Genomic DNA, 27,936 nt, shown 5'->3' with positions numbered 1-27,936 from the left:
TAATTTTGCAGGCCTGTATTGAAAAGTTTTTTGTCTTATTGTGTCAAAACCTAGTTTTAAGACCATTTTAATGACGGTTTTGTTTTTGTATGTTGCATTTCTTCAAAATGACCACAGAAAATCTAGGGCAAAGCTATACCAGTACCGAAATACTGTACACACTGCACAGAAAGTGGGATGGAAGGGGGATTAAGACAGGGAGCCAGCAGCTCATTTTTGCATCCAGCCACATTTCAAGCCATCACTTCCATACAAGTTTGGCCTACTCATTCTTTATGTCTCGGGAATTACGAGGGTGTAAGTATATTGCATGAAATTGTGAGCATCTGGAAGCTCCAGCAGACAGACGGGTGAGGGGTGTGTGCCTGTTACATCCAGCAGGGGGCAGTGTGCACCAATCTAAACATCATTCACAATCTGCTATGTAAACTTGGGAAACTGATTTCTTCAAAGTGGCTTGAGCAGAATCGGGCCTCTGTATATCGTACCAATCTACCTTAGACAGTTCGTGCTTGGATTTTTAGGTCAGGGGATAACACTGTTGATTGTGGAGGGTTTTGCACATCTCACCCCCGGTATCTGCGGTGACAGTGGGGGAGAATCACCCTCGACGTGGACGTGGTCAGTTGGCGTGTCCCGACTTGGAGTGACGGCTGTGCAGTCCTATGATTCCTCCTAAACATTGCTGCACTGGCCCCTTTTCTCACAAACTATACCGCTAACTTTACTTATTTTGTGACCTACTTACAACTTCAGCGTCGGAACTTGAAGACAGTCGGGGTTCAAGATGTCTGTAGCGGGCTTGAAGAAACAGTTTTATAAAGCCAGCCAGGTTTGGAGAACTTTTTTTTTCTTTTAGCTAGCAACTGTCATGTATCGTTAGCAGTTAGCCTCGTTTAGCGCCAGTAGCTAGCGGTTTATGGCTGGCTAATGTTGATAAAAGCTGTGTTAATACTTAGTGTTATTGTGTGTTAACGGCAAGAGGCTAGAGTTACAAAACCTTTGTGTCAGTGTGTAAAATGTCAATGTTATTTTTAGTTGGCACTCCGTGTTCTTTTACAGCTAGCGTAAAAGTTAACAGGGATCTTTGGACGTGTTTTGCATTAATGTTAGTTGAACTAATGTTAACCAACTTAAGCTAATGCCAAGTAAAGTTATCATGCTATAACCATTTACAGGTATTTCACATTGTTGTGCTTTCAAGTTACCTTACTCCGCGTTACACCAATTCAGATTCTGTAAGTGCACATCCTGTGGTAAACATTAGCTCTGTTTGCCTCAGGGACACTCCGGGTGAGTCAGTAAAAAACTAAGTAGTACAATATGACTAAACTGAGCCAGTACCTAAACGTATGGAGTAACTCCCAGACCCTGCTTTTCCATGGGTGCAGCAGCGAAACCTGAAAAGTTAGTTTCTTTAATGCTTCCTTGAAGTCACCTATTTTCCAGCTGTGTATAGTGTTAGTCTTTTGTTTAGTGAGACAGATCAATACTAAGGGGCAGCTGAGGGGAAAAGCTAAAGTACCATTGCATTAGAAATGTCAGTGCTGGTCACGGATGTATAAAAGTCACATAGTGTGATGTCTGAACGTTGGTGTGAATGTTTTTCATTTTGGCCAGCTCTCTCAGTCATGGGCGGGGACGTTTAAAAAGATTTTTGAGTCTCTTTTCTTCCTACCCCTGCTGATCTAAGCAGGAAAGACATTTGGTTTCTGCCCCAGCTTCCTGTCAGGAACAGACTCAGATCCCCGTTGGTTTGGTTGTGAGGATAAAGGACATGATTTGCAAGCTGTCGTGTTTGGCCTGTTGATACTGACTGTAGTGAAAATGAGTAGTAAAGGTGACTGAGGGAGATTAAGTGGATTAATGCAGGAGAAAGTGACCCTGAAGGATGATGAAGAGAACGAAGAGGAGAGTGTGCTTTCCCTTTATTTGACTGCAATGCAGCTGCTTTTCTTGCCAAAACTCCATGAGAGTCAATAACACTTGACATAGCTCAGATTTTCTACGCTGGAGCCGTGCAGGAAGTTGGCTGTGGAAATTATATCTGTGCCTTGTAGCACACACATCCTTGCTTTCTCTTTTACTGTTACCCGTTATGTGTTTTTCTGAGAGTAACACTGAATCGTAAATCCAGAAATGTCACACTCCAAGGGCACTGAAAAGCACTAACAAAATCACACTCATATAGTTCTAGTTGTGAGAGTAGGTACTCAAAAAGATTGTAATCGACAATGCTGCTGATGTTAAGCTCCAGCTGATGTGAACAAAATATCAGACACATTTGAAACTATATCTCTTAGGGTTACTAGCTAATCCTCACTGTTGCTGTCCTTACCTTGAGTTTAACACTTACTATAAAAACAGCAAACACCTGCATCAGAGATACCCAGTTATACTGTTTGGTCACCAGAAATTGATTGGACTCCTGCCAGACAACTGCAGTCAAGAATTGCCATAGTAAAATTGTGATATCCAGTGGTTATTTTTTTATACATTACATTTTTTAACATTTTAACTTGAAGAAGAATCAAATCTATATATTCACAGGAACATATAACTTACAGAAGTACCTATTTTATAAGTTTTTTAATGAATTTGTTGGACTAAAGCACAGGTTAACAACCATTGCACAAGCCTCTTTAAAATATGCACATTTTGCAAGCATCACACTTTACTCTTTCTGGCCCAAAATGTTCATCATATTGGATGTTAAAACAGAGTTAAGTCGGGAGAGATTGATTTACAGATATGTTGATAAAAAGTAGATTAGAGTCTGGTGCAGACATCATCGAGGATTAAGCTGATTTATAGGATTGATAATCGGTCTTCAGTATAATCCCCATTTTGGTTACTATTACTCTTAATCAAGATCAAGTCTTAAAGCAGGTGCAGGTGAAAGGCTGGTGGCGTGAGGGTTTTAAGCTGCAGACATCATGATACTGGTGCAACTAATTGGGTCAATTAAAGATCAAGGAGGAGCAGTATGATGTTATCTACTGTGAGATGATATGAGCTTGGTTACTGTCAAAGGTTCATCCACACTGTTTACACAATGACATCCATTTCTTTTAGTAACTCTAAGTGTAATAGACCTCTGCAGCTGAGGGAGGACTGCTTTATAGCAACATCATATTTTCATATAATATTACATTAATGTGAAAGAATACTTTGATTTAACAGGTGTTTAATTTCTGATTTAACCAAAAACAAGAGTTCTATTATACTATTATATGTATTATTACATCCAGTTTGCAAAATTTCTAAACTGACTTTAAGAAAGCGAATCATGTCATGATATTTGTATATATATATATATATATATATATATATGTGTGTGTATATATACATATGACATTATAGAGAATTTTATTTTAACCCTATCCTCACCTCTAGTGCTGATGAGTGCTCGGCTCTTGTGTGTGTTTATAGAGTTAAATGATCATTGAAGGCTTACTGATTTACTGTAAATAATCAAGAGTGAGTTAGTGAGTTTGAATTTTAAATGCAGGGTGATGGGAAAATATTGAACTGTGTAGGACCCAAGAAACATCACTTTAGTGAATTAAAAATGAAGGAAGTAATAAATAAAAAAATCAAATGGTCTTCTTGACTGAACATTTGCTAAGCTCCATCGATGTAATGGGAATACCTGCCAGCTTCTTATGTGTCACCAGAAAGGCTGGTAAATAGCTATCACACCTTCCCACAGTAACATAATTTCCTTTTTGAAGTGAGGTTTGCTCACATACTGCGGTGACAGAGCTATTTTTTTTTCTTATAACCAGCTTTGAACTAAAAGAACTTTGATATGATTTCAGGTGTCAAACTAGGATGTAATTTTGACTTCTCCTACCACATTTATTCTAGACAGAGTTCTGTATCTAAAAACAAGTTCTCTTTTTATTCCTTTAATTTTGCACTTAAAATTTCTTTTTACATATGACGCCACAAAAGCAGCCATCACATATGCTGCAGCTAATACATAAGTTTGATGTGAGGGAAGAATAATCGACCGAAGAGTGGTTTTACCCACCTGTTGTTGTTAACCAGCTGATTTTCATATGCAGCGTTACAAAAAAAAACAATATGACTCTACATCAGGTTGCAACTTTCCCTCTTGCTACGCACTTGGTACCTCTTGTCTTGTAGGCCTCTGTATCAGACAATCCTCTTCTGGGCCTTGCAATCTTAAAGTCATCTGAAGCCAAACAAGAGCCTGAACCATGCTTTGTGATAGTGCACTACCATTTAACTAACCCAGTCATTATGATGGAAAGGATACCTGTTAAAGACTGATCCCTCGGTGTAGCTCTATGTGTTGTTTATACCAACACTTCCCAATGATAACGATTTGTGGATGTTTTTGGGCTCATCTCCCTTGAAGCTGTGTGCATGTAAATAAAATATTACACAGGTCTGAGAACTTAATGTTTTCATTACCAAAGGAAAAGGGCAACAGTATTTACTAGCTACTATTCTGATAATTCCCTTATCAGAAAAGACTGAAATCATTAAATGGCTTTAGTAAGTTTAGTGACTGGTAACAAGAAAAGAAACACCCCATTATAAATTAAAGTCTTGTAAGGCAAGTTAGTTTGCAAAACAATTTAGGACTGCAAACTGCAATCTTATCTTTCCTGGAGGAAGGGAGTCAAATGCTGAGTAGGCTCAGAGTTGAGGCTGAATCTTTACTTAGGACGTGAATACCCCAAGGCCCCCTGTCATGTGCTTTCCATATACAGCAGAGATTCAGCAGTATAACTTGAAGATACTTATACCAGAGGGTTCAGCAAAAGTCTGTCAGCTGCTACTGAGCAAGTGTAACCTTGATGCATTTCATTTTCTGTTTCTTACAGTTATCTGTTGGAATCTCTGAGTAATAGATAAACAAACTTGAATATTTAATCCGTGCTCTGGTATGAAACTTCATGTCACCCATCATAAAACTCTTTGAATAAGCTTTTCCGTCAGTACCAGAAACTCTTGGTAATTCCTATAATCACAGCATGGTCACCAACAGTAGTTTGAGTCATAGAGGAAATGACTCAAACTGCCGTTGCTCTTTCACAGATAATTGAAGGAATCTTCATCAAAGGACTAGATATATGTGATAAACCATTCTAGAGCCAGAAACCACCTGAAAAGATCATGTTTGCAATGTGCGAAGATGTCAGTATTGAGCCAAATTACATTTGTCTGAAAACTAATTAGGTCAACCTGCCAAAAGAATCCCTCACTGTTGACATGCTCAGTGTTATTTTATGATACTAATAATCTCACCTCATTTACTGTAGTGTTCATCATAATCATACAATCAATCATACAAATGCAAGGCTTATTGATTTAAGTTCTTTATTCCTTTTTCAGGAGCTCTCTTGTGGTGTTTCATTAACTGTCTAGACAGCTGGAATAGCTCCCTCTGTTAATACTGTAGGGTGAAATAGTTAAAGATTAACATCAGGCTATTTTCTGCTTCCTTTAAAACTTAGAAGAGCAAGGCGGATTCATAACAGTATGTCCTGGTGTGATGCAAGTCTTATTTCTACGTATCGTGAATAACTATGACTGGAATCGTGACAGAAATCTCAGAAAAGCACAATAGTCATTAGTCTTTGTGGTTTGCTCTTGTCTTTGTAGACTAGGTCTACAAGATACTCTGCAACCAAGGTCTGTTGTTGCATGCCATTTTTATTATCTTAGTGGAGATGATAGGAATTGTTTTTCTGCCCATTCCACTTCCACAGAAACTCATATGTGAAACCATGTAGCTCATGGACACAGCAGGCAAGATTTTAATTATCTTATCTTGTCACGGCAGTACAGTCTCATTACAAAGCCAGAGTAACTGTTTCATTTACTTTACAGTTCACTGTGACTGACTTTGTCTCTAAAAAAGCACAACCCTTTCTCATAAATCAAGGAATTAGCCAAAATTATGTACAACACTACTTGTGCTGTACATGTACAGAAAATGGACTGTTTTCAATTTTTTAGGCTTTTGTCTGTGGCCTAAAAACATGCTGTGAGATCTCACTTGGAAATACATGTGCTTTCAATCAACATTTAGTCTGCTTAAGTTGTAGCATATTGTCTGTATTGAAATAGAAATAATGGAGTTAGCTCATCCTACATTTTTTTTCATCCTTCAAAGCGTAAACAGGAGGAATTGTGTAACACTGTTCATGTTGTTGTTCTTCATTAGATTTCTGGTGTTTTGCTTATCTGTTATCTGTTATTCTAAATTCCTCCTTTAAGGTCAGCTGAGTAGTCAGGGTAAAGGAACAGTAGGATTTGCACAACATATGGCTTACAATATGCCGCACTCCACACACACATTTTCCTAAAAGAAGACATGTTTGCATTTTCTACACAGGGAAGCATGTGAATGTGTGAATGAGCTTTGGCTTGTTTCCCACTCAAATCAAAACCTTATGAGCAGCATTCATTAATTTGCACTCCTCTCTCTCTCTCTCTCTCTCACCCCTCTTTCTGTCTCCCTGTCTCTCTCTCCCTCTAGATGGTAAGTGAGAAAGTCGGAGGTGCAGAAGGAACTAAACTCGATGATGACTTCAGGGACTTGGAACGGGTAAGAGAGGCATCTTTCTGTGGAAACTGCTTTAATCAGAGCTGTGGGCCTGACTGTTTTTTTCACACAGTACACAAACATGCTGCCGTTATTTTTTGTTAGACATCAGTTCTTGCTGTACACACCTCATTTAAACGGTTAATGAAGAATTTTTCAAAACTGTGTTGTTGACATTCAAAACTTATTGCCATTAAATTCCCTGAAAAGTTTAAAGTGTAGCCAAAATGATCAGTTGCTTAGTGTTTTAGTTGAACGACAGAAAATCGATCAAGAATACTTTGATGCTTGCCAAACTGTTTAAGTCATTTTTAAAGCAAAAAGGCCAAAATTCACTGGTTCCAGCTCCTCAAATGTGAATGTTTTCTGGTTCTCTTAGTCGTCTAATATGGTAGTAAATTGAATATTTTGGGGTTTTGGACTGACAAAACAACCCATTTGAAGATTTAACATTGTGCCGTGGTTCAGAGCCCAATCTCAGGTGCATGTGACTATAATATACTGTGTGTATCCAAACTTATTTTTTTATAATACTTTTAACCATGTACAAGAACCTATGAATAATCACATGCAAATAATGCTTGATAGAAGCTTAAATAGAATACCTCCTTTGCCTGTTACTTTCATTTTAGTTCTGTGGCTACAGTAGCTCTGTTACACACTTGTGATGTATGTGTACTTGCTGTATTTTGTAGAAAGTAGATGTGACCAGTAAAGCAGTAGTGGATGTAATCTCCAAAACATCAGAGTACCTTCAGCCCAACCCAGGTGAGAACATAATCTGCTTACATGCATGTGTTTAAACTGTTTAAACTCTTTCATTAACATTTCACCTCCTGTCCCCAGCATCTCGGGCCAAACTGTCCATGTTGAACACCATGTCTAAGATTCGTGGTCAGGTGAAGAACCCAGGCTATCCTCAGGCCGAGGGCCTGCTAGGGGAGTGTATGGGCAAGTATGGACGGGAACTGGGAGAGGACACTAACTTTGGTAAGATATGTGTGTGTGTTCTGGTTTAGATAATACATTCCTGGCAGACAGACCTTGTGTGTGTGTAATTATTGGTTTTGATGTGTGCATGGTTGTGCTCATGTGCTCACTCACTGCCGTATTCCAGCAGGACTTTTTGCAGTGCTGTTTTAAGTATTGTATTTCTGTCTATCTGTTTGTGTGTGGGGTTTTAGCAGATACTATCTGTTTCTGTACTTATGGTCTGATGGTGTTATAATAACTATAAATGCTGTACGCTGATCAGCCACAACATTAAAACAGGTGGCTGGGTTTAATGTTGTGGCTGAAACTGTAAATCTGTTAATATAACTGAGCCTTTAATCCCTGTCTGTGCGGTTCAGGTGGAGCATTAGTAGACGTAGGAGAAGCTATGAAGAGAATGGCAGAAGTCAAAGACTCTCTAGACATCGACGTCAAACAGAACTTCATTGATCCGTTGCAAGGGCTCTGTGATAAGGACCTCAGAGAGATACAGGTATCGGATACACTAACAAAGTATTTAATGACAGGGAAATAAACTGGATGTCTGTTTGATGATTAATCCCTCTCATGTGCAATATTAAAATATGTCAGTCAAACCTTCCATCATCCCTTCAAATTGTCAAACTGTAGTTCATGCAAGATATTGATCACTACTAAACTAACTATGGCTCTGACCATTTCAGCACCACCTTAAGAAGCTTGAAGGCCGTCGCCTGGACTATGACTACAAGAAAAAGCGTCAGGGCAAGATCCCAGATGAGGAGGTTCGACAGGCCCTGGAGAAGTTTCATGAGTCAAAGGAAGTGGCCGAGACCAGCATGTACAACTTGCTGGAGACTGACGTGAGGACTTATTTCTTTCTGTTCAGTGTGTAGTGTGAGTGTTTGTCCTCTGAAGCATAACTTGAAGACCAATACCTTTTAAAATAAAAAGTTTTATCTACATCCAAAGGTTAGGTGTTCCTCTGTCATCGTTGTTATGTATTTCATCAGCTATAAAGATAGATTCTAATAGATAGTCATGCTTAACATAACATTCTGGTATTTGTGACATATACCCAGTTTCAACATAGTAGAAAAAGAATATTTATGTGCCTCAAATATACAGTAAAATTTTTGTTTCTGAAGTTCTTAATTCTTAATTAATGTAAAGATGAAATCAAATGAAAAAAAAGATCTCATCCCCCATATGTAGACGTGGAACATTTCAAACCATAACTACAGTTATTTTCACAGCCTGGGCTTCTTGTCATAGATATTTCCACGACACTATATCATGTCAAACATTTCATCACATGCTTCACTGTTGAGCTTGCCAGAGCTTCAAACTTTGGCTCTGGGAGGCTGCTGTCCACTGCACACCCAGAGGACAAACACACGTCAATAGTTACACCTGTAGAGATTGATGTAACACACCCGTTCAGCACAAATAACAGTGGCACTGCAGATAAACATTCCTTTGAATAGCAGTAGTTGGACAGTTATAACATTTAATCTATTTTGGTTTAGCAGTCAGAGCATTTGTTTGCTGTGTACATACCTGCAGGTGAACAGGTTATAGGTGAGGAGGTGTAGAAATAGGAAATGGCTCAGAACATACACTCATTTGCCAGTTAATTACTGCTGGTACACCTGGCTAAGATGGCTAATACAACAGTCCTACATTAAACCCTCTGTCTTAGAGGTTGTAAGGTTCAGTTTGTGTTGAAATCTTTTTTAGAGAAGTTGAGTCAACTTAATGATCATTTTGGAGGCTGAAGTTTGTGGTGCTGTTGAACTGTGTTGCATTATACAGAGAGATGTTTGTGTTATTTAGTCTACCCTCTTTGATTTAAAAGGGCTGGTGAAAATAATAATAACACCTCTCAGTATAACACAATACATTTCAACAGCACCACAAACTGCATCCTCCAAAATGATCATAACGTTGAATAAGTACATTGGTAAAACGGTTTATCATAGCAGGATTGTTGTATTAGACTAGCTAATAATACTAATACTAGCTACTTCTCTGTGTGTTTTGTTTTAATACACCACAGCAGTTAAGGGGTTAGTTTCAATGTTGAGGACAAGTTCACAGTATGAATATGACCAGTGCAGTTGGAGGAAGTCTGTCTCTCCATATTTCCTCTTTCATATTGTTTCCTGTGACTGTTTAAATACTACATATGTGTAAATTTGAGAATGAAAGATCATTTTTGACTTTGGACACAGTAGTTTGATCAAATAATCTAAACTTAAGATCTATTTATCACCCTTTCATTGCTCCATAAAAAGCAAAGCAGACCATGAGTTATGATTATTTTGTCAAACAAATGTATACATTATATATTACACATGAGCTTCATGATTAGGTATCTCCAAGGTGCAGTATATACCTACACATTGTTGTCACTGGGGCTATTATGAACTGTATTATTTATATTCAGAATATTGAACTGTCTATCCTTTGGGCTAGGTAATACAGTAACATTGATTGTCTTGCAAATCTGATTTTGTGTTTGTGTTTGTGTGTGTGTGTGTGTGTGTGTGTGTGTGTGTGTGTGTGTGTGTGTGTGTGTTGTAGATCGAGCAGGTGAGCCAGCTCTCATCTCTGGTGGAGTCCCAGCTGCAGTACCACAGACAGGCTGTGCAGGTGCTGGATGAGCTTTCTGACAAACTCAGAGACAGGTGCGGTAATAAAACGTAATGCACAAATACCAACATACTGCATGGTACATGTGGTTGTGCAGCTTTCTGCCTGGGGCTTTTCGAGTCTGGTTCACACATCATTTTTTATTTATTGTGAAGATTTGAGAATGTAAGATTCATTCATTTATCTTTTTGAGCAGGATGAATGAGGCTCAGTCTCGACCAAGACGTGAATACACACCCAAACCCAAACCTATCTTTGACTTTGGCGACAACAACCATTCAAACGGCGGCTACTCAACCTCAATGGCTCCTCCACCTTCATGTAACTCAGGTAAGAAAAAGCTGATGGGCTCTAAGAACAAATATTTAAAAAGTTACAAATACTTTGTAATTTTACTATGAACACTTACCATGAACACACACAGTTAAATAAATTTGAAGCTGAATTGTAAATTGTAAGCTATTAATGTCAAAATGATGAAGTGGCTGACTGCACAGTTGGCACCAGAGAACAGATGGGGTCTTGACCAAACAAAGAACAACAACATACTCTGTCATTATTTTGTGTTCATCCTTACACTTACATCACTCTCAAAGCCACACAGAAGAGCTGTGGAAGAGAGCTGCCATACCAGAAATCAACAACAACCAAACATCCAGCTGTTTATACACACAGAGGATGCACCAAGCCGAAGTAGCGTGCCTGCATTCTTAGAAATATGACCGAAACTGAACGTAAAAAAAATCCGCCAACATGATTACTTAAATACCAGAACCAGTACCACTGAGCAGAAATATGTGAAGAACATTCAGCGTGCATTTGTTTTTCTTTTCTCCAGTGTGTTTGTGAGGCTTTGTAAGTGGTGGCATGCGCTGAATGTTTGACTCACAAATACCCTCAGTCGTTGACGATGAGAAAATGAATGTTTGTGTCTGTGTTAAGGGGAAGAATGAGTGTGTGTGTGTGTGTGTGTGTGTGTGTGTGTGAGTATATATATGTGTGTGTGTGTGTGTATGTCCTGTCCTGTCCTGTTCTGTCAGCTGAATGGCCTTTCTCCAACTGACCTTGTTCCTCTTTCCCGTGACATCATCAGAGCCGTCTTTTCACTTGGCCAGATTGTCCTTTCGGAAACCCACATTGTGTGAGTCAAAAATTGTGTGGGCCATTTTTCAGTTTCATAATTTCAGCTGTGGTCTTGAAATGGTCCTCTGTGTTTGTACAGCCTTTTATGTGAAATGTGTGACGTATGGTGTAAGTTGCTTCTCGCTAGTTCAGAACACAATTAGGGGTTTATGGTGCATGCGTAGTTTCACAGCATTATATGTGGTTTTGTGTGAAATTAACATCCTGTCCTTTAGAAACCTGACTGGCCAAAGTTTTAACAGCTCTGCAACCACTGTTTCAGTCCACATTTGATTTAAACACGTATTTATTTAAGACATCATAAAATACCAATCAGGATTCTCTTAATTAAACAAACAATTGACAATCTCTCAACTAATCTTTGAACAGATCAAACAAACAGATATTAGCACCGCTTGTGTTAATTCACATTCTAAACAGCTACACAAGTACCAGCCCTTAAATGATGAAAACACATAATGTTCATATTGTAAAACTTTACATACAGTTCTGTGTGTGGCAGTTTGTTAAACCCGAGATTATGTGATCATGAGGTGTAATGTTTGACGTCCTCTAACATGATTTTATGTATTAACTTGAGTATAGTACACTTTGTTAATATTAAACAATAGTATATTACTGCAACTACAATTACTATCATTTTCAGAATTGATATAATTGCTCAGTAAATTTGTCCCCTGAGGACATTTGACCTCTCTATGTGACCAGTGTTACTTATTTAGGAGCAGTGCGTACACATAACACTGCACCTCACAGATTTTAGACCATTGCTTTAGGCACTGTGCAATTTTAGGACTATAAACTAACTAACATGCAGCTGGTGCTAGAATTATTATTAGATACAGATTTCATATGCATTAGTATGTCAGTCAAAATATATATTAGTGTTATAAAGAGTGCTGTGAGCTTTGTTTCAGTACTTAAACTTTTTTGAATAACAGAGTTGAGGTTGGTGAGTTTAATTAATTTTATTTATACACTACTCACAGTATTTCTGTTTCTATGTCCTCCCACCATATTGTATAATATGCAGAACATCATTAGTGTGACCATGTACAAACAAATTATTTTAAACCCATTATCTTGGGAAACTGCTCTTTTCAAAATGAGTGTAATTAAAGTCTTGTTTACTTTATGATATTGACTTTATATTTGCGTAAAGCATATTGACATAAAAATATGAACAAATGAATGCATCTTGAACTCAGTTAATATAACAGCGGAAGAGGCTCCTCAAATGTGAATGTTTTCATTCAGAAGCATAAGTGGTGCTGATCATCGTCAACACGCCGCACAACTTCTGTGCTGATGATGATCTTTTGACTAAACATGCACATGGAATAAACTGATTCTTATTGCATCTGAAGAGTCTCTCGTAATATAACCTACCTCTGGAGAAATGTTTGTAATTGTGATAAAGTTGCTAAAGACTTACTCCATTAAGTGTTTACATTATTTTTTCTGGTCTTACAAATTGATATGGTTGGGAGTAAAACACAGAATGAGAGGCCAAAGCTTTCCCCATCTCTAGCCTACCCAGCAGTCTGTGGGGTAAACTTGATACAATGAGAAAATTGTTTGGTGAGAAAAACAGGCTAGTTTGTCTGTGCACGGAGCTCTACTCTCCTCTGCTGATCTATGTGAGGTCACAGAGAAACAGATAGACGGAGAAAACCACGACTAGGGAGGGAGGAGTACAGTCATAAAGAAACCTGTTGTAGGATACTGTGGTTTTTGGTTAAAGTTTAAACATGTGAGCTCATTTGCAGTGCCGCTGTGTTGCAGCTTTACCACATACTAATGTGTTCCTACTAACATATATTAAAAAGTGTTAACTACAGTACGTGCTTAACCTTTTTCTGAAACTGACACTGCTGTGGCCCTTCACTGTGTGAGAGCATCCTGAATTTAAGTTGTCCTCCTTTTCTTTCCACCGTCTTCATCTTCTCTCTCTCCTTACCTGTGTTTTCTCAGCCCCGGAGCAGCCGAGCTGTAAGGCACTGTATGACTTTGAGCCAGAGAACGAGGGAGAGCTGGGCTTCCACGAGGGCGATATCATCACCCTGACCAATCAGATCGACGAGAACTGGTATGAGGGCATGCTGAATGGCCAGTCGGGATTCTTCCCTCTCAACTACGTCGAGGTCCTCGTTCCGCTGCCACACTAATACAAAGAGAGCAAGAGAGCTGAGAGGAGACTGATGGAGATGAGAGAGCAAGTAGAGTTAGTATAGAGGGAGGAAAGTGAAGCCAAGGGATGGTCTGCAGAAGATTCATTTTCACCTTCAGCTCCAATGTCATCCTTACAGATGAGCACTTTTTGTCATCTAGAGTTCTGGGGAAGATGGTTACATTTCAAAGTCCAGACCATAATATATCAACCTGTTCCACCCAAAGGTGAAAGGACCTAGACTAAGATGGACACAAAATGTCGTTACCCGTTATCTGACAGTCAGAAACATTTCTTGAGGACTAACTGATGAAACATTTATAAGCAATATTTTTCTTTAACCACAAATTACTGATTTAGTAAAGAGAATTGTATTCAATTTGGTGATTATTATGATGCCTGAGATGATGCATTTATATAATGCTCTCTGTGTGACTGCAGTCTGTTTAAAACTCAGGTTGGTCACCAGCTGAACAGTCAGTTTTCAGACTGGAGAGGCCAACTCAAACTTCGCAGTAATGTCATGTAACTTGACTGAATTTTAGACTTATTTTTAAACTGAAAAGTTTGTCTGTGCCCCTTTTAAAGAACTGGGTCTCATCTCTTGATGCCCCCTGCTGGTGTGAGTGAGATTTACTTTTACCCAAACTAAAATTGAACTACAACTGAACAGAAATGTTTTAGTGGATCTAAAAAAAAAATCTTCTTCACATTTTTTATGAGAAACATGAGCCAAAATTTATCTCACATGTGTGATTTAGATTGTTTTCAGGTTTTGGCCTATTTGTTAATGTTCTTTTTCTAAGCTGTGATGACGATAGCTTCAGAAGACAACAGTGGGTTCTTTTATTATTGTTTCAGTATTTGATTTACATTAGTCTCAACTTAAGACAGTAGTTATTAAGAGTAAAACTGCTTACTGAATAAGTGAGAAAATGTAATTGCACCTTGGTCCTCAAATGAGATTGATGTGTGTGTGACAGACTTACTCCACCATTATACAAAGACCCAAAGTTAAATGCAGACATTGCACCTTTTTGTCACTTAAGGCAGGCATGTGTAGAAATGCAGAATGATTAGTCATTTAATGGTTGTTTGTTGGTCTGTTTAATAGAAGAGACGGAGCCAAAAAGTCTTTATAAAATGCAATAGCAACCCATTGCTTAGTAAACTGCTAAATATTCTTATACAGCCATATATTCATTTAGTTTTAGGCCTGTTTGTCTTACATTGTTAAGTCCTTTACTTTATTTTCTAATAGGCGCCTGTTAACTCCGCCTGAATAGACGACGCTGCTGGCAGCGACTCAGTCTTTCTTATACATCACTAACTGTCCTACTTTTTCTGTCTGCCCTCATGTCTTTGAGAATGTGAAAGTCATCTCTGCTTTGAAGCTTGGTCTGACCCTGTGATTCTGATCATTCACAATGGCTCTGATTCGATTTATTTGTTAGTATAATATGGGTTGATGTAGACTTCTATCTATTGAGACAAGGCTGGTTTCTTGTTTTGGATCGAGCCACAGTTCACACATGCAGATGGAGTTTAATCCACAATACACTGGACAGTATGAGGGAAAGACCTGGAGTGAAAGGGAAACCATCAAGGGAAAAGTTTGGACTAATTTGGGAAACCCTTGTTATCAAACATTAAAGAAGTATCGTCAGTCCAATTGTCTTAGGGGTGAAAAAAGTTTTAATTGTGAATGACAAATACGTGCTCTTTCACTGTTTGCAGTATCTTTCTGATCATCTCTGTTATGTGTGTTTGTCCTTCACTCCATGCTGCCAAACACGTCCCCAATCCTGAGTTTGGTCCTTGTCTTTACATGTTTACATCTCTGATCTTTCTACATTTGATTGCTTGTATCAAGTTCAGGGTAAAGTTAAAGGACTGTTGGAGGTGCTGTCTCGATCACGCCATTGTCAAAAAAAAAAAAACAAGTCCTTGCTAGCTTTGTTTTTAGTGCCTTTGGAAAAGAAAGGAGGGAAAGAACCGCAACTAATACAGCAACCAAAACCTAACCTAGCTACTTAAGAACAATGGTCAAGAATTTCTTTTTTCTACTTTTGTTTTTTTTTCTTGCCATTGGCATTTTTCCTGTGTAAAGATGAAATGCATGGGTGCACATATCTGCACATTTATGACACTACAGCAGTTTCCTAAACATGTTGTGTTTAGATAATGTGAGGTTTATCAGCAAACCACCGAAGGAAACTGTTTTTATGTAGATTTTAATCCATGTTTTAAAAAATGTCCCATTGATTCCTTTTTTTAAAGGGCTATGCATTTGTTTAATCAGTCTTAAATGCTCTTTTGAACAGCGTTAAATCATTCTGGCTCTCTATAGTATTATTTTTTATATACAAGACCTTTAAATTAATCTTTGCATGTAGTCCTGTATCAAACCTTGTAAATGTATGTCTTAGATTTAAGTGGCCTTTTTACTATCGGTATGAGTACAGAATTTAACCACAATATTTTGTCTTTTATTATCAAAGTATTTGTATGTGCTTCTTTCTCGTCTCCCACCTCCCCCATTCTTACAATAAATAAAAAGAAAAATGTCTTATCCTTGTATTTGATCAATAGTGAGGTCAAATTATGGCTGGAAAATGAAAAGGCATTTCATGCAGTTGAGCTGGAGAACACAATAGTGCAATATTCCTCACACAAATGCAATAAATAAAGGAAAAGACAGTCATGTTTAAATAGTTCCAGTGTGTGTATTTTAATGCTTTGTGGATCATCAATCAGCAGGCTTAAGGCATACATCTTCATACATGTAAATCACACAATCCACAGTTAGTTGTAAATACAGTACAGGTAAAGAGGAAGCAAATATGTGTCCTAACAACAGGACTCTTGTCTCATGTAACCTGATGGGGAGACAGTAGAGGGGCACAGTCACAACACAACTCACAGACACACAGGTTCATTAAAAAAAACATTTGGCAAAATGGATTTACTTGCACCACACTGCAACCTTTCGATTTGACTTAAGGAACACAAACATTCACAAAACCTATTGCAGAGTATTGTTTAGGTCAAACCAAGATGCTTTTCCTACTTTGCTCACATTGTATGCTAAAGATATTTAGCACTACTTTTTTCTTACATTTTGTTTTCCAATCACAGTTCCTGGTTTAGTCTATGAAGGCAATTACAACAAGTTTACATTGTACATATCTGGCAATATCTGCTCATACGGCAGGATACTGGCACAGATAGGCACATAGGTCCACGTGTAAAAGGTAAGAGGCCAGTGCTTATCTGGTCTATGAAACAGTTCCATTTAGTGTCCTTAAAACAATATTTAATTTTAGTAAAACATTGGTTTTTAACACTAATTAGTTTCACACTGTATATTTCTTTGTTTTTTATCAATGGTAAATACAAGCTCCTGTTGTGACTAGCATCACAGATTTAGCACCTTCACCTTCAAAGTCACTGAAGTGTGTCTGAACTCATGATAATGCTGTATTAAATTAAGAGTGAGAGAATTCAAGGCATCTACATGTTTTTCAAGCAGGTTTTTGTACATTGTATGCACGTCACACCAGAGCCCGTCAGCTCTGCACAAAACGTATTCGAAATGGAACGACTTGAGATGGACAGCGGCCACATGCACACGTGCAGAGCACATCGACTCACTGCATGTTGCTCAGCTGACTGTAGACATGCTCCAAGATCTGAGAGTAGGCCTGATCTTTGGGAGCATGGCAACTCAGAGAGCCCTGAGGAGGAAGAAGACGAACTAGTTAGGTAAGCTGCAGGGTCTGAAGATCACAGACACGTAATCTCTCTAATTTCTGAAATTGGTTTGTTAATTTCAGATCATCCTACCTTGATCTTGTCCATCATGGTTGTGTCGGGGCACCAGTACTGGCTGAACTGGACGAGGTCGGGAGCTGCCCTGTAGTAGTCGACCAGCAGCATCTTTGGAGGAAACAAAAACAGAGCCAAATATTTTTGTACTAAATTTACAGCATTCATAAAAAACAGTGACACATAATTTTGATTTCTCTGTTGTATTTTCATAGATCTGACGCTGCTGTATCAGTACCATCTCATTAAGGACATCACTGGTGAGGAAGTTGTCCTGTACGTAAGTGACCTCTACAGCCACTGGGATACCGTAGTCATTAGGCCGTTGCTGCAGGAAAGCAGAGGATGCATAGGTTTAACAGAAAAATGAGCACAAATGTCTAAATGAACTGTGTCAGGAAAGACTATGACAACTAAGTTACAAAGCAATGAAACAAGTGGTTTAACTGAAATTTAGAAAATGTATTAGTTATGTCCTTGCCTTTACCTCAGGTGGAGGTACCACCCAGAATGGAGTTATTGTAGAAGCCACACCTTGATTGCCGTGATAATATGGTCCTGTTAAGATGATTAGAAAGCCAAAGTTTTGACCAGACAGCATATTCATTATAGTGATGATGCCTTCACATGCCATGGCAATTGGAAATACAAGCTGTTGCTGACTTAGAGACTGCAGCAAATATCCCTTTAAGACAATAGTGACAATTTGACTGCAATCATTTCAGTTATGTTTTACTGACATCACTGCAGCATGAATGGCCATTAGCCTACAAGTACTGTAGCCCTGTAGGCTAATGGCTAATGGCCTGTAAGATAAACTGGAGGTCCTTTGTACTAGCTGCACAGTTTATGTAGCGGTCCATGACAATTGCTGAGGGTATGTTCATGAAAGTAATTCAAGTCTCATTCAGGTGCAATATTTGCAGCCTATTTTATGTTACCTATTACATAAGCTGCCACCTGTAAACACTCTACCCATTACCTTATTTCATTCTTATTGGAGTACATTTTTTGGGCAGTGCAACTTGTGGGTAACAATAAAGTGTGTTTGTCTGCTTCTTATTAGCTCCCTGTGGAAGAAGCATGCAAAGTGGGGTTCCCGGTACAGATCAACACTACATATAAAGGCAGGCACTGACCGCAGATGATGCCCAGACAGGGCTGGAAGCCGTTGTTTGAACCCTGCAGCCTCAGCTGGTGGTCCATCTGGGAGTCGATGTCCTGCAGCGACGGAAGAGCCGGACCTCGTGGGTGACTGTGGTACCAGCCCACCAACGACAGGCCGCGCATGAACAGGTTCTGACAAATCTTGAGGAGAGCAAACATGACAAGAGACTTATTTGAAAAAAACTGGCTTTTACATTTTTCTTCAAGTTGCATTTTTGTATTTCCTATTCTGTATTCTGTGCCTAAAATTTACATAATATCAGTGCACAGATCCAAAGAGGAAGGAAACATTACATTTAAAATTTATTTCCGTATGTCAGAACAGTTCTTTTCGACCTAAAAAACTAAAAAACTTTACATTTGTGATGTTGCTAGAAATAAACTAGTATTAAAACCACACAAGTCTTCAAGATTAGCACTCTCAGCACGGCAATCGCAGTTTTTATTTCCCTGTGATGGAAATTCAGAAGTCGGTTCTTTGGTTTCTGGCTTTTGGAAAAGAGATGCACATTGTCAAGTGCGCGCTTCTGAAGTGTCCTGGGACACAGGAAGAGCTTGTGAATTTTTAAACCTTCGTGTATTCTGAAGGCATAAATGATGTTAGTGCAGACTTGTCCATGTTTTACTGTACCTCCTCCTCGACAGCGGAAGCTGACTCTCGGTCTGCCAGCCTGGTCCGACAGGGGAAAGCCCTTAAGACGGTCAGCACTGAAATACAGCAACCACAGAGAGAAACATGCAGGTGATGAAGGCAGCCTCGTTCTGATTTACTAATGTACACTTTTCTTCCAGTTCCAAAGTTACACTCACATTGTGTATTAGTATCCCACCGTCCTCCGAGGTATCCCACCACCTCACTGGTGGTCAGGTGACAGTGAAAGTCCTATAAAGGACAAAAAGCAGGCATCTTGGACTTTTAAATGTCTGTCAGTGTTTAATTACTCTGCTTTAGCTGAGACTGTTGCTTACCATTAGCAGCAGTACATTACTGGACACGGCTACGTTGAAAGGCTGGAATCTGTTGATGGCTGAGAAGGCTGACAGCTCCACGAGAGTGTGTGGATCTCTGAGGATACAAATTAATGTCTAATGTGTCCTCCACAACCCAACGATCACATAAAATTACATCGATCTGCCTGAATAATAGAAAGTACCTGGCAGCATCCCTGGTGCCCAAGGTGCAATATCTGACAGGAATTCTTTCTCTGTCAGTTCTTCGTGAAACCATTACATCTGTAACAGTTAAGAAGATTTTCTTTTAAGCTTGAAGAGAGGAGAGGAGAGGAGAGGAGAGGAGAGGAGAGGAGAAGAGAAGAGAAGAGAAGAGAAGAGAAGAGAAGAGAAGAGAAGAGAAGAGAGGAGAGGAGAAGAGAAGAGAAGAGAAGAGAAGAGAAGGATCATACCATGTAATCCAGGTTTGTTGTTCTTGTTCTTCTCATCTGCTTGCACAGCGGTCTTACCCTCCTCTTCATCCTCGTCATCGTCCTCCTCACTCACCAGGCTCTGACATCACAAGAAATAAACACAATATGTGACACAAGATAAATTACAGTCTTATGGACAAACAATAGAACGAATCATGGCCTCCCTGAAAGAGGTCCCCAAGATAACATGAAGGTGTCACAAACTCTCCTTCTAAACAAGTATTTTTGCTTGTAAATTGTGACTTTAATATCGGCTGGTCTCCAGAATATTTTGTTTCCAATGTAAATCAGTTTGTCTCAAGTATTTTGTAAAATCAAGTAACATTTTTCTTCAGTCCGGACCAGCATAAACAGAAATAACTTGATATGATGGAGACTTTCAGCACTGATGATCAAAGGCATAAAGACAAAAGAAATCTGTGTTTTTTTCAAGTTCAAGTTTTCGATTTTTTTTTCGATTTCGTCAAATGCTGGATGTTTTCACCTCTTCAGGCCTCTAACAATCCTTCAAATTAAGATATAAAATAAAAGATTATGATAAAAGAATCACGAAAGACCAGGACAAGGGGACGCAAATACAGTAGACATCACTTCATTTTAAAGGGTCAAAAAAGTTCAGAAAGTCTGCCATTGGCTTTATTTTAATTGACTGTGTGTCGTTAGATTATATATATTTTTCTTCCCTTGTGAGCAAATAAATCTAAAAGTAGACTTTACTTCCAAATAAACAAAGTACTATTATTTCCCCTTTCACCGATTTCATCATCCCTCTTTCAGAGTCAGCAAGTTATTTTGCTTTTCCTCAACTCTTCCCTTCTTCTCTTTGTATGACAAAAGTCAGGCATGGCAATAAATAGAAATCCAGTCTCTGTATTGATCCATGATTATCTATCTGGTTGGTTGCTGTGCTACAAAAGTTAATAGGCTTTATCTTCATTCAGCCTCATTGTCCTTCCCCTCAAACCTGACTGAACTATGTTTTCTTAGCACAAGTTTGTATGAGAAAATGGTTTCATTGAGGCACCAGTTGGTCTAAACTTGGGTCATGATGTTTGACCTCTCAGTTACTATTCATTTCAGTATATTGCCTCAGATATTTGTTTCTTTAGAAAAGAAGAAGATAAAAAAAACAAAAAAAAAAGCTATGTCATTGTGCTCTCACCATGTCTGCGCTGGGTTGGTACTTGTGCAGCCAAGTGGTTTTGTACTGGACCAGTTTCTGTCCTCGGTAGCGTACAGATGCCCAGCCACAGCCAGACTTCTTGGCCGGGTTGACCAGACGTTTGCAGTGTGTCGCCCAGGCACTGGGGGAGTTGAAGATCTGGCCCGTTTCCACCCATCGGATTTTCCCATCATTCAACAGGTCTCCAACAAAGTTCTTACCCTGAGGAAAGAGCGACAGTTTTAAGCAAAAACAAAAACATGTACATGTGGGTTTACTCCTTTAAAACAATTGTCTACTCTATTTCATAGCCTACATGATACAACACAAAACTTACATATATAATAAACAACAACACTCATACTATCTACTGCTGTGATGTGTGCTATTACCAGGTAGTGGATGGCTAACACCCCGTCCCCTGGCTCCACCAGACCGTCCTTCAGCAGAACTCTCAGAGTGATGCCTCTCCGGGTCAGCAAGGAGCCCCGGCCAGAGCTGGACCGCAGATCTGCCTCCTCTCCTCCGCTCAGCTCCTCCTCATCCTCCTCTCCTCCATCCTCCACCACCTGTGGAGAGCTGGGTGGCTCTGAGCCTGAGAACACACACAAGCATCCATACATCAAGGATCATCCATCAGGTCTGCTAGAGTGATATGTGGGTCTAATGTTAATGTTGAAAACAAAGCCATCATATTGGATCTCTTATGATGCATGAACTTAATGCTCTCTCTTGTGAGAGGTCATGTTACTCAGAGGTTTCAGTACTAGCCAAAGCACCTGAATACCAATTTAACATCTGTATATTAAAGTTAAATCAGGAATAAAGCCAGTGTAAATGTTCATTATTTTAATTATAATGACTTTATGATGAAAGCCCCACTGTAATGGCAGCCAGCATCATTCATAACTGCTGCGTGCTAAACTGATAGCAATCCTATCGTGGTGAAAGGAATCTCAAGGGTCCAAAATAGCCAAAGATAATCTAAATTGGCATTTCATTAATTACGGCTAAGCTATGCGGTTGGCCTTTGTTTCCACCTCCCATTAGGACATGGCTCTCTCCACAAGAAGAGGCCTGCTCCTCCTCTGTTAATTTCCCCCAAAATTACAATTAAACCCCTCTTTCATTATTCTCACCCATATCTCTGAAAGCGTCGGAGAGCGCCTTTAAATCCAACTCGGTCAAAAGCTGCTCCTTTTCAGGGCACTTGAGGCTGTGCGGGGCTGAGCAACGGGCAGATTTCACAGATACACTTCGCCACACTAGCTCCGGCTATTATTCAAAAACATAAAATGAAGGCGTCTGTGGCTCTGCAGTGTAGTTTCCTTGTTGTGTTGCTTTAATGTCAGTTCCCCTCCCCTTTCTTTCTCCCTCTCCCCGTCCTTGTCACTCTCTCCCTGTGTTCTTATGAACGGGTTTTGTCTGTCGTGCCATGCCGGTCTATCTGCTCTTATCCGGACACCCATTAGCCTTAAAATACTACACAGCCATTGTCAAGATGAAAGAATTGTGTGGGGTAGTAGAAGAATTCCTCAAATGGTATTAAAAATGTAAACAATAGCGACAAATATCCGGAAAAATGAAGTGTCGCCCCGTGAACCAACCGCTATTTGGCATTAAGGCAGAGTAAAAGTACATCCTGAATATTACAGGGTCTGTGCACGAGAGAAACACTACAAAGTAACTGAGGCCAGTGGTTTGCGTGGTGTTAAAATACAACCTCGTCCCATTCCAGACTATGTTACACTGTGATTTTCTTCCCTACACCGAGGTGTTCTTTATCTCCGGAGAGAAGCACATGTATCGGAGAGTGGCCTGCGGGGGGCAGCAAACCTCGAGCAGTCCTTCTTGACTGGGTCCAGTTGCCCCCACCTGGTGGTAATACAGGTCCATTCTTCGATAATAACTGGAACAATTATTTGACCCCAAACATCTCTGTGAGTGGGTCAGGTAAATCTACAGTCAAGCAGTAATTGAGAGTAAAGAATTCTGAACACTTTATTTTTGGTGCCTCTCAGAAAACAACAGCAATAAAAGTAAAATATAAAAATATATACCTGAATACCAAATAAGATAATTAAACAAGTCAAGATACATAGCAAGATAAAAGATAAATAGTCAGATACAATGTTGAAATGTTGAGGTAGTGACCATTGTATACAGCGTAGCCTAAATATGGACGAGGACTGGTAGACAGCAATAGTTTAAAACGGTGCAGTGTAGAAGGGAATTGCACAACAGTTGAATCTTCTATTTATGTCAGTCAAGCTTGGTGTGCATTAGCAGCAGTTGGGTGGGGTGGGAGGAAGGAGAAGCTAAACTGGTTACAGTTCAAACTTCAGGGTGATGGTGTTGTTATAAATTTGCTTTTTCTTCCACTTCCTACTACTCTTAATTATACAGACCGATATGGACGGTGCATCATAGCTGCCAAACAGTGCGGGAGATAGTACAACGTTGCTTAGCAACCCTGTAAACCGAGTGAAGGAGGAAGATGAGGAGTAAATATAGCAAGCGACAAATGAATATAAATATTTGAGAAGGCAATTCAGGTAATTATGGCTTTTTAATTTATAAAGCAGATACAGTACTGTCTGGCTCTGGTTCTTAGACTGAAAATAACCTCAACATTGACTTCAGTTTGCCAGAATTAAAGCAGGAGTAGGACAACAACAATGTCAACACCGCAGGAACAAGCGAATCTCGGCAAAGTACTCAGCTTTCTCCGTGAATGGGACCGTGGTGACAGGACAGTCCGCAGCCGCATGTTGAACACCTTTCTGAGTCAAAACGCAGGGAAGAGCTTTTATGAGCTTGAGTGTGAGTTTGCTCAGGTGTCCAGTCTCTTTCTGGCTCGACTCACCACCTGGACGAGACTCACGTATCCTTTCTTCATCTGTGGCTCCGTGTGGCCGGTTACAGTCACTGCCAGCTCTAACACACAGTGGCCTGTTGTGGACGCATTCAGTGTAGTAACAGAAAGCTCTCAGACTTTTTAACAGTATAACACGTGAATCTTAGGACCACAGGTGTTCAGTCGGTGGTCCAAACCATGCGAATATCAGGCAAGCTAATTATTTGGTTATTTGGTATATTTCAATGTGGTATTTTATAGTATGTATTAATAACAATGATTCTTTATTCTTAGTATCTTCAATTCATATTATCTATACATTTTGATATCAAAATTAACGTTTTTTTGTCACGTATTTCTGTATGTTGTATTATATGTTATATTGAATATTATATGTACAGTGTCTTTGTGCAATTAAGTCTATGACATTTGACAAAATGAACAGGATAATGGGGAAAATGATCCATAGAGGACAAGGACTTATGAGGAATGGGAGCTGGATGAATGCAAAGCTAAATAAAATTTCTAAAATTGGCAAAAATACAAACGATGGATAAGTACTCTTTAGGCTTGCTCTTATTTGCTGTTTTGTAGAGTCTTAACTTAACTTAATATTCAGATACATGTTTGGGACATTCTTGGGACTCCAGTTAAAGGCAATCAGGATTTTCCTGTCTGCATCAGGCCAGTGAGTGAGATAAAATACTGCATCATAAACTATACAACCATAACTAGTTATCTGTTATCTGTGAGCTATTAGGCATTTCTGTGAGTGAGCCGTCTTTCTGACATTCCTCAGTGATCAGTACCTGATGGAGTTTCTGGAGGATGGAGGTGTTCTCACCCTCCTGGACATCTTGAGCCACACTCAGAGCAAAGAGGAGGACAAGGCAGAGGCCCTCCATCTTCTGCTCACAATCTCCTATGCTGGTCACAAGTACAAAGAGATTATCTGTGAAAGCCATGGTAAATTTCATTATTCATACCGGTATCATCGATTCACCATTTGGATCAATATGATTTGTATGGCACTTTAGGAGCCACCATATCTGCTCTGAGCTTTCTATTTTTTTTTTCAGGTGTCAAAGTTATAGCAGAGCGCCTGGTTGAGTCAAACACAGAGGAAACCCAAAAGACAGCTTGGGCCCTGCTGGAGTCCTTGTCCCAAGGGAATCCTAAATACCAAAATCAAATCTACAGAATCCTCATCGCCCTTATGGCTTGTAACTCTCCTAAAGCCCAGCAGCTGGTCCTTCACACCTTACGCACTGTTCAGGTAAAGCTAGAGATGAAGAGTGCATACAAAGCAAATATACAAATTCAAAAAGTACTCAACAGAGAACCAGTATAATACAATTTGATCAACATTATAGAAGCAATTGATAATGTAGGAAAGAGAAGAGAATAGAACATAATCATTTGCATGAATGTGCTTAAGCAATTTGTTCAAAAGAATGAGAAATTGCTTTTATGATGTGCACAAGTGACCTGATGATATGGAGGTTGAACAAGTAGTTTTGAGAATTTCTGTAAGAAAAAAAAGACTGTAAGAATAAATACAATTAGTTATTCTCTCTCTCAGTCTAAAAAGAAGACGGCCCACCATAGCATTGTAGAACCTCTGCTGAATATGCTCAGATCCCTGCACATGGAGGTCCAGGGAGAAGGTAAGCAGAGAAAACACTTACTGTAAATAATGGTAAACTTTTGCTTTGGCCTCACTGTTTAACCTCGTCTATCACTCTTCTCTCTTCTGGCAGCTATTAATCTAATCTTAGACCTGAAGTTTTATGATGTGAGACCAATGCTGCTCAGTGGCCTGGTGGCTCTGCTTAGGCCTAATAAAGAAGAAGTAAAGCCACACCAGATCACAGAAGGTGACACTTTGACCTGGATGTTTTGTTTTTGTTTTTTTTCTTTATTGTAGCAGGTTAAATTCTTTTTGAGGACTGATACAGAGAACCCTTTAGACTGATCAACAACAGGAAATCAATTACCAGTAGGAAATTGAGACCACCCACGTTATGTTAATGGTGTCTTGCCTAATGTTTACTCAACTTCTGAAGCAGACACCACGAAATTCATTTATTAATGTGCTTTTGCGGGTGACTTAATTTGTGACATTAACAAGGTATCATCACATGTTTTGTTGACACATACAATCCCATCAGAGGCTGAGATGATTAAGATGACTGGATCTCTCCCTGTGTTTGTGCAACAAGCTGCTGCAGCTAAAGCTATACGGTAGGTTCATATTTAAATTGTCAGTAAACGTGATGTCCATTTTGAAAGGTGACACGTAAAAAAATCTTATGAGAATGAATTATATATTCTATTATTTTAATGACTTTAGTCAGTGTAATAGTTTTAGTTATCGTCATACAGTAATGATATATTTTTATGGTGTTGAATGTGTTCAAGGTTGCTGGCTGAGGAAGATCAAGAACTTTCTTGTGAGTTTCTCTCTCTTGGAGTGATCCAGTATCTCCTCTATGCTATGGGCAACAGAGAACACACTGATACACAAATACAAGCCAGCCTGGCCTTGGAGGTACATACATGTTTTCACCTACTGTGCACTATGATTATTTCTACATAGCCTGTGTTGTGATTTTCTGTTTGTAGAGCAGCAAACATTGAGATTTATTATACAATTAAACAGCTTTATAATTTATGTTCCAGTAAAGCCAATTGTTTTCCTCTTACATAAAATAAAACAAAATGCCCCCCAGAATGTACACACCATAAAATTTGGCCTAAACCAATGACTCATGCTCGTGCCTGTGCTGTCAGCACGAGTCAGAAAACTGCAGAGGAGAGCTATTCAAGTTGGATTCTGTATATAAACACATTTTAGGTTGGTCACTGTCAGGGTGTATCACACATAAGTAGCACAGTGGGTGAAGTTGAATTAAGGTGAACTTCCTTCCAACAAGTGCTAGCCCAGTCTTTTGCAACATGGCAGTAGCATACACACAGGCACAATTTAAATACATACACAAAATGTATCACCAGTATTAAAATTGATAGCACAGCATCTGACCCTGCTTCGCTCTAAAACGGATTTTAACTTATGGGCTCAGCTTGTCTGAAATGCTCAGTAACATTAGAAGATTGTGATGACAGATATGCAGCTGATCATACTTACCAATATTAAACCGAAACCGAAACTAATAACTTTATTACTTTTCTGAATTATATTTGAAAAAAACAATAATAATAATGCAGATAAAAACAAACATCAGGTTTTCAGGACATTTCCCGGGTTTTTTTTAGGGCCCTTTGTATGTTGGGTGTCCTCACTCCTGGTTCCATCATTCCCCTCACTACTACATCCCTCATCACTGTTTCTAATGTAGTGCTGTATCATTCAAATGCAAACCTACACAAACATTCATATATATTCATACACAAGCACATAGTAACACTGGATGTAATCTCTGTCTAGCACTTTATCCGCTCATTCCCAGTCATAGAGGAACATGTGCAGAGAGTCATGGGCAGTGCACTGTTAACAGCCTTCATGGTAAGCCTATAAACAACTAAACATTATGATAGCATTGGTTAAAAGATCAGTGTGAACGCTGCTGGAGTGAAGTACTAACAAATCCAGTCACTCTGTTTCTACAGCACCAACCTGGGAGTTTTTACATGAATCTGGATGAAACACAAGCAGAAATCCTGCTTACTAACAAAGTGGACATAACTGAAGGTAATGATGGCAAAGAGTTCATCTTAACGCTGGTCAAAAGTTCTGTCTACTTTCCCCTCGGTTGGCTGAACCATGTGGAAATCATTTTTTTCTTGTCAATATTTGTTTTCCAGTTTTGAATGGAGGGAACTCTGAAGGCGGACAAGAGGAACACCTAAATCATTTTAATTATGAGGACAAATGAAAATCTTCAAGACCTTCTGTAAATGTTTTGTACTTGCATGTCAGTAAAACAGTTTAAACGTTAACCTTTGCTGCCT

The 27,936-nt window shown here is 39.2% G+C and overlaps 3 protein-coding genes across 5 annotated transcripts; 2 read left to right on the top strand and 1 right to left on the bottom strand.

Annotated features, from left to right (window-relative positions):
- The first annotated feature begins 449 nt into the window (after window positions 1–449).
- On the top strand, window positions 450–16,238 carry sh3gl1b (SH3-domain GRB2-like 1b). 2 transcript variants are annotated; one of them, XM_023408096.2, is made up of 10 exons: window positions 450–832; window positions 6,521–6,589; window positions 7,282–7,354; window positions 7,433–7,576; window positions 7,939–8,072; window positions 8,263–8,421; window positions 10,145–10,248; window positions 10,410–10,543; window positions 11,307–11,354; window positions 13,331–16,238. In XM_023408096.2, exons 1-10 carry the CDS (start codon window positions 788–790, stop codon window positions 13,522–13,524), a joined length of 1,104 nt encoding a protein of 367 aa, XP_023263864.1. In that variant the 5' UTR covers window positions 450–787; the 3' UTR covers window positions 13,525–16,238. The 2 variants fall into 2 exon arrangements, with proteins under 2 accessions (XP_023263864.1, XP_023263865.1); XM_023408097.2 differs by lacking the exon at window positions 11,307–11,354 and having other exon boundaries at window positions 453–832.
- On the bottom strand, window positions 16,233–23,466 carry mpnd (MPN domain containing). 2 transcript variants are annotated; one of them, XM_023408090.2, is made up of 13 exons: window positions 22,247–23,466; window positions 21,500–21,702; window positions 21,108–21,329; window positions 19,925–20,024; window positions 19,676–19,754; window positions 19,491–19,587; window positions 19,332–19,404; window positions 19,153–19,229; window positions 18,494–18,662; window positions 17,836–17,912; window positions 17,593–17,682; window positions 17,373–17,465; window positions 16,233–17,263 (listed from the first exon to the last, which is right to left on the bottom strand). In XM_023408090.2, exons 1-13 carry the CDS (start codon window positions 22,248–22,250, stop codon window positions 17,177–17,179), a joined length of 1,371 nt encoding a protein of 456 aa, XP_023263858.1. In that variant the 5' UTR covers window positions 22,251–23,466; the 3' UTR covers window positions 16,233–17,176. The 2 variants fall into 2 exon arrangements, with proteins under 2 accessions (XP_023263858.1, XP_023263859.1); XM_023408091.2 differs by having other exon boundaries at window positions 17,842–17,912.
- armh1 (armadillo like helical domain containing 1) lies at window positions 23,459–27,924 on the top strand. Its single transcript, XM_023408094.2, has 12 exons — window positions 23,459–23,662; window positions 23,751–23,991; window positions 24,584–24,652; window positions 24,764–24,930; window positions 25,044–25,240; window positions 25,547–25,631; window positions 25,725–25,841; window positions 26,136–26,208; window positions 26,386–26,515; window positions 27,413–27,490; window positions 27,595–27,676; window positions 27,790–27,924. The coding sequence occupies exons 2-12, from the start codon at window positions 23,786–23,788 to the stop codon at window positions 27,858–27,860; spliced, it is 1,275 nt and encodes a 424-aa protein (XP_023263862.1). The 5' UTR covers window positions 23,459–23,662; window positions 23,751–23,785; the 3' UTR covers window positions 27,861–27,924.
- The last annotated feature ends 12 nt before the right edge of the window (window positions 27,925–27,936 follow it).

Source organism: Seriola lalandi, unplaced genomic scaffold, assembly GCF_002814215.2.
Source record: "Seriola lalandi dorsalis isolate HSWRI2012SDOR001 ecotype SW California unplaced genomic scaffold, Sedor1 jcf7180002054353, whole genome shotgun sequence".
NCBI lineage: Eukaryota > Metazoa > Chordata > Actinopteri > Carangiformes > Carangidae > Seriola > Seriola lalandi.
The sequence above is the reverse complement of the archived record's forward strand: the minus strand, read 5'-3'. Positions and strand labels throughout refer to the sequence as shown.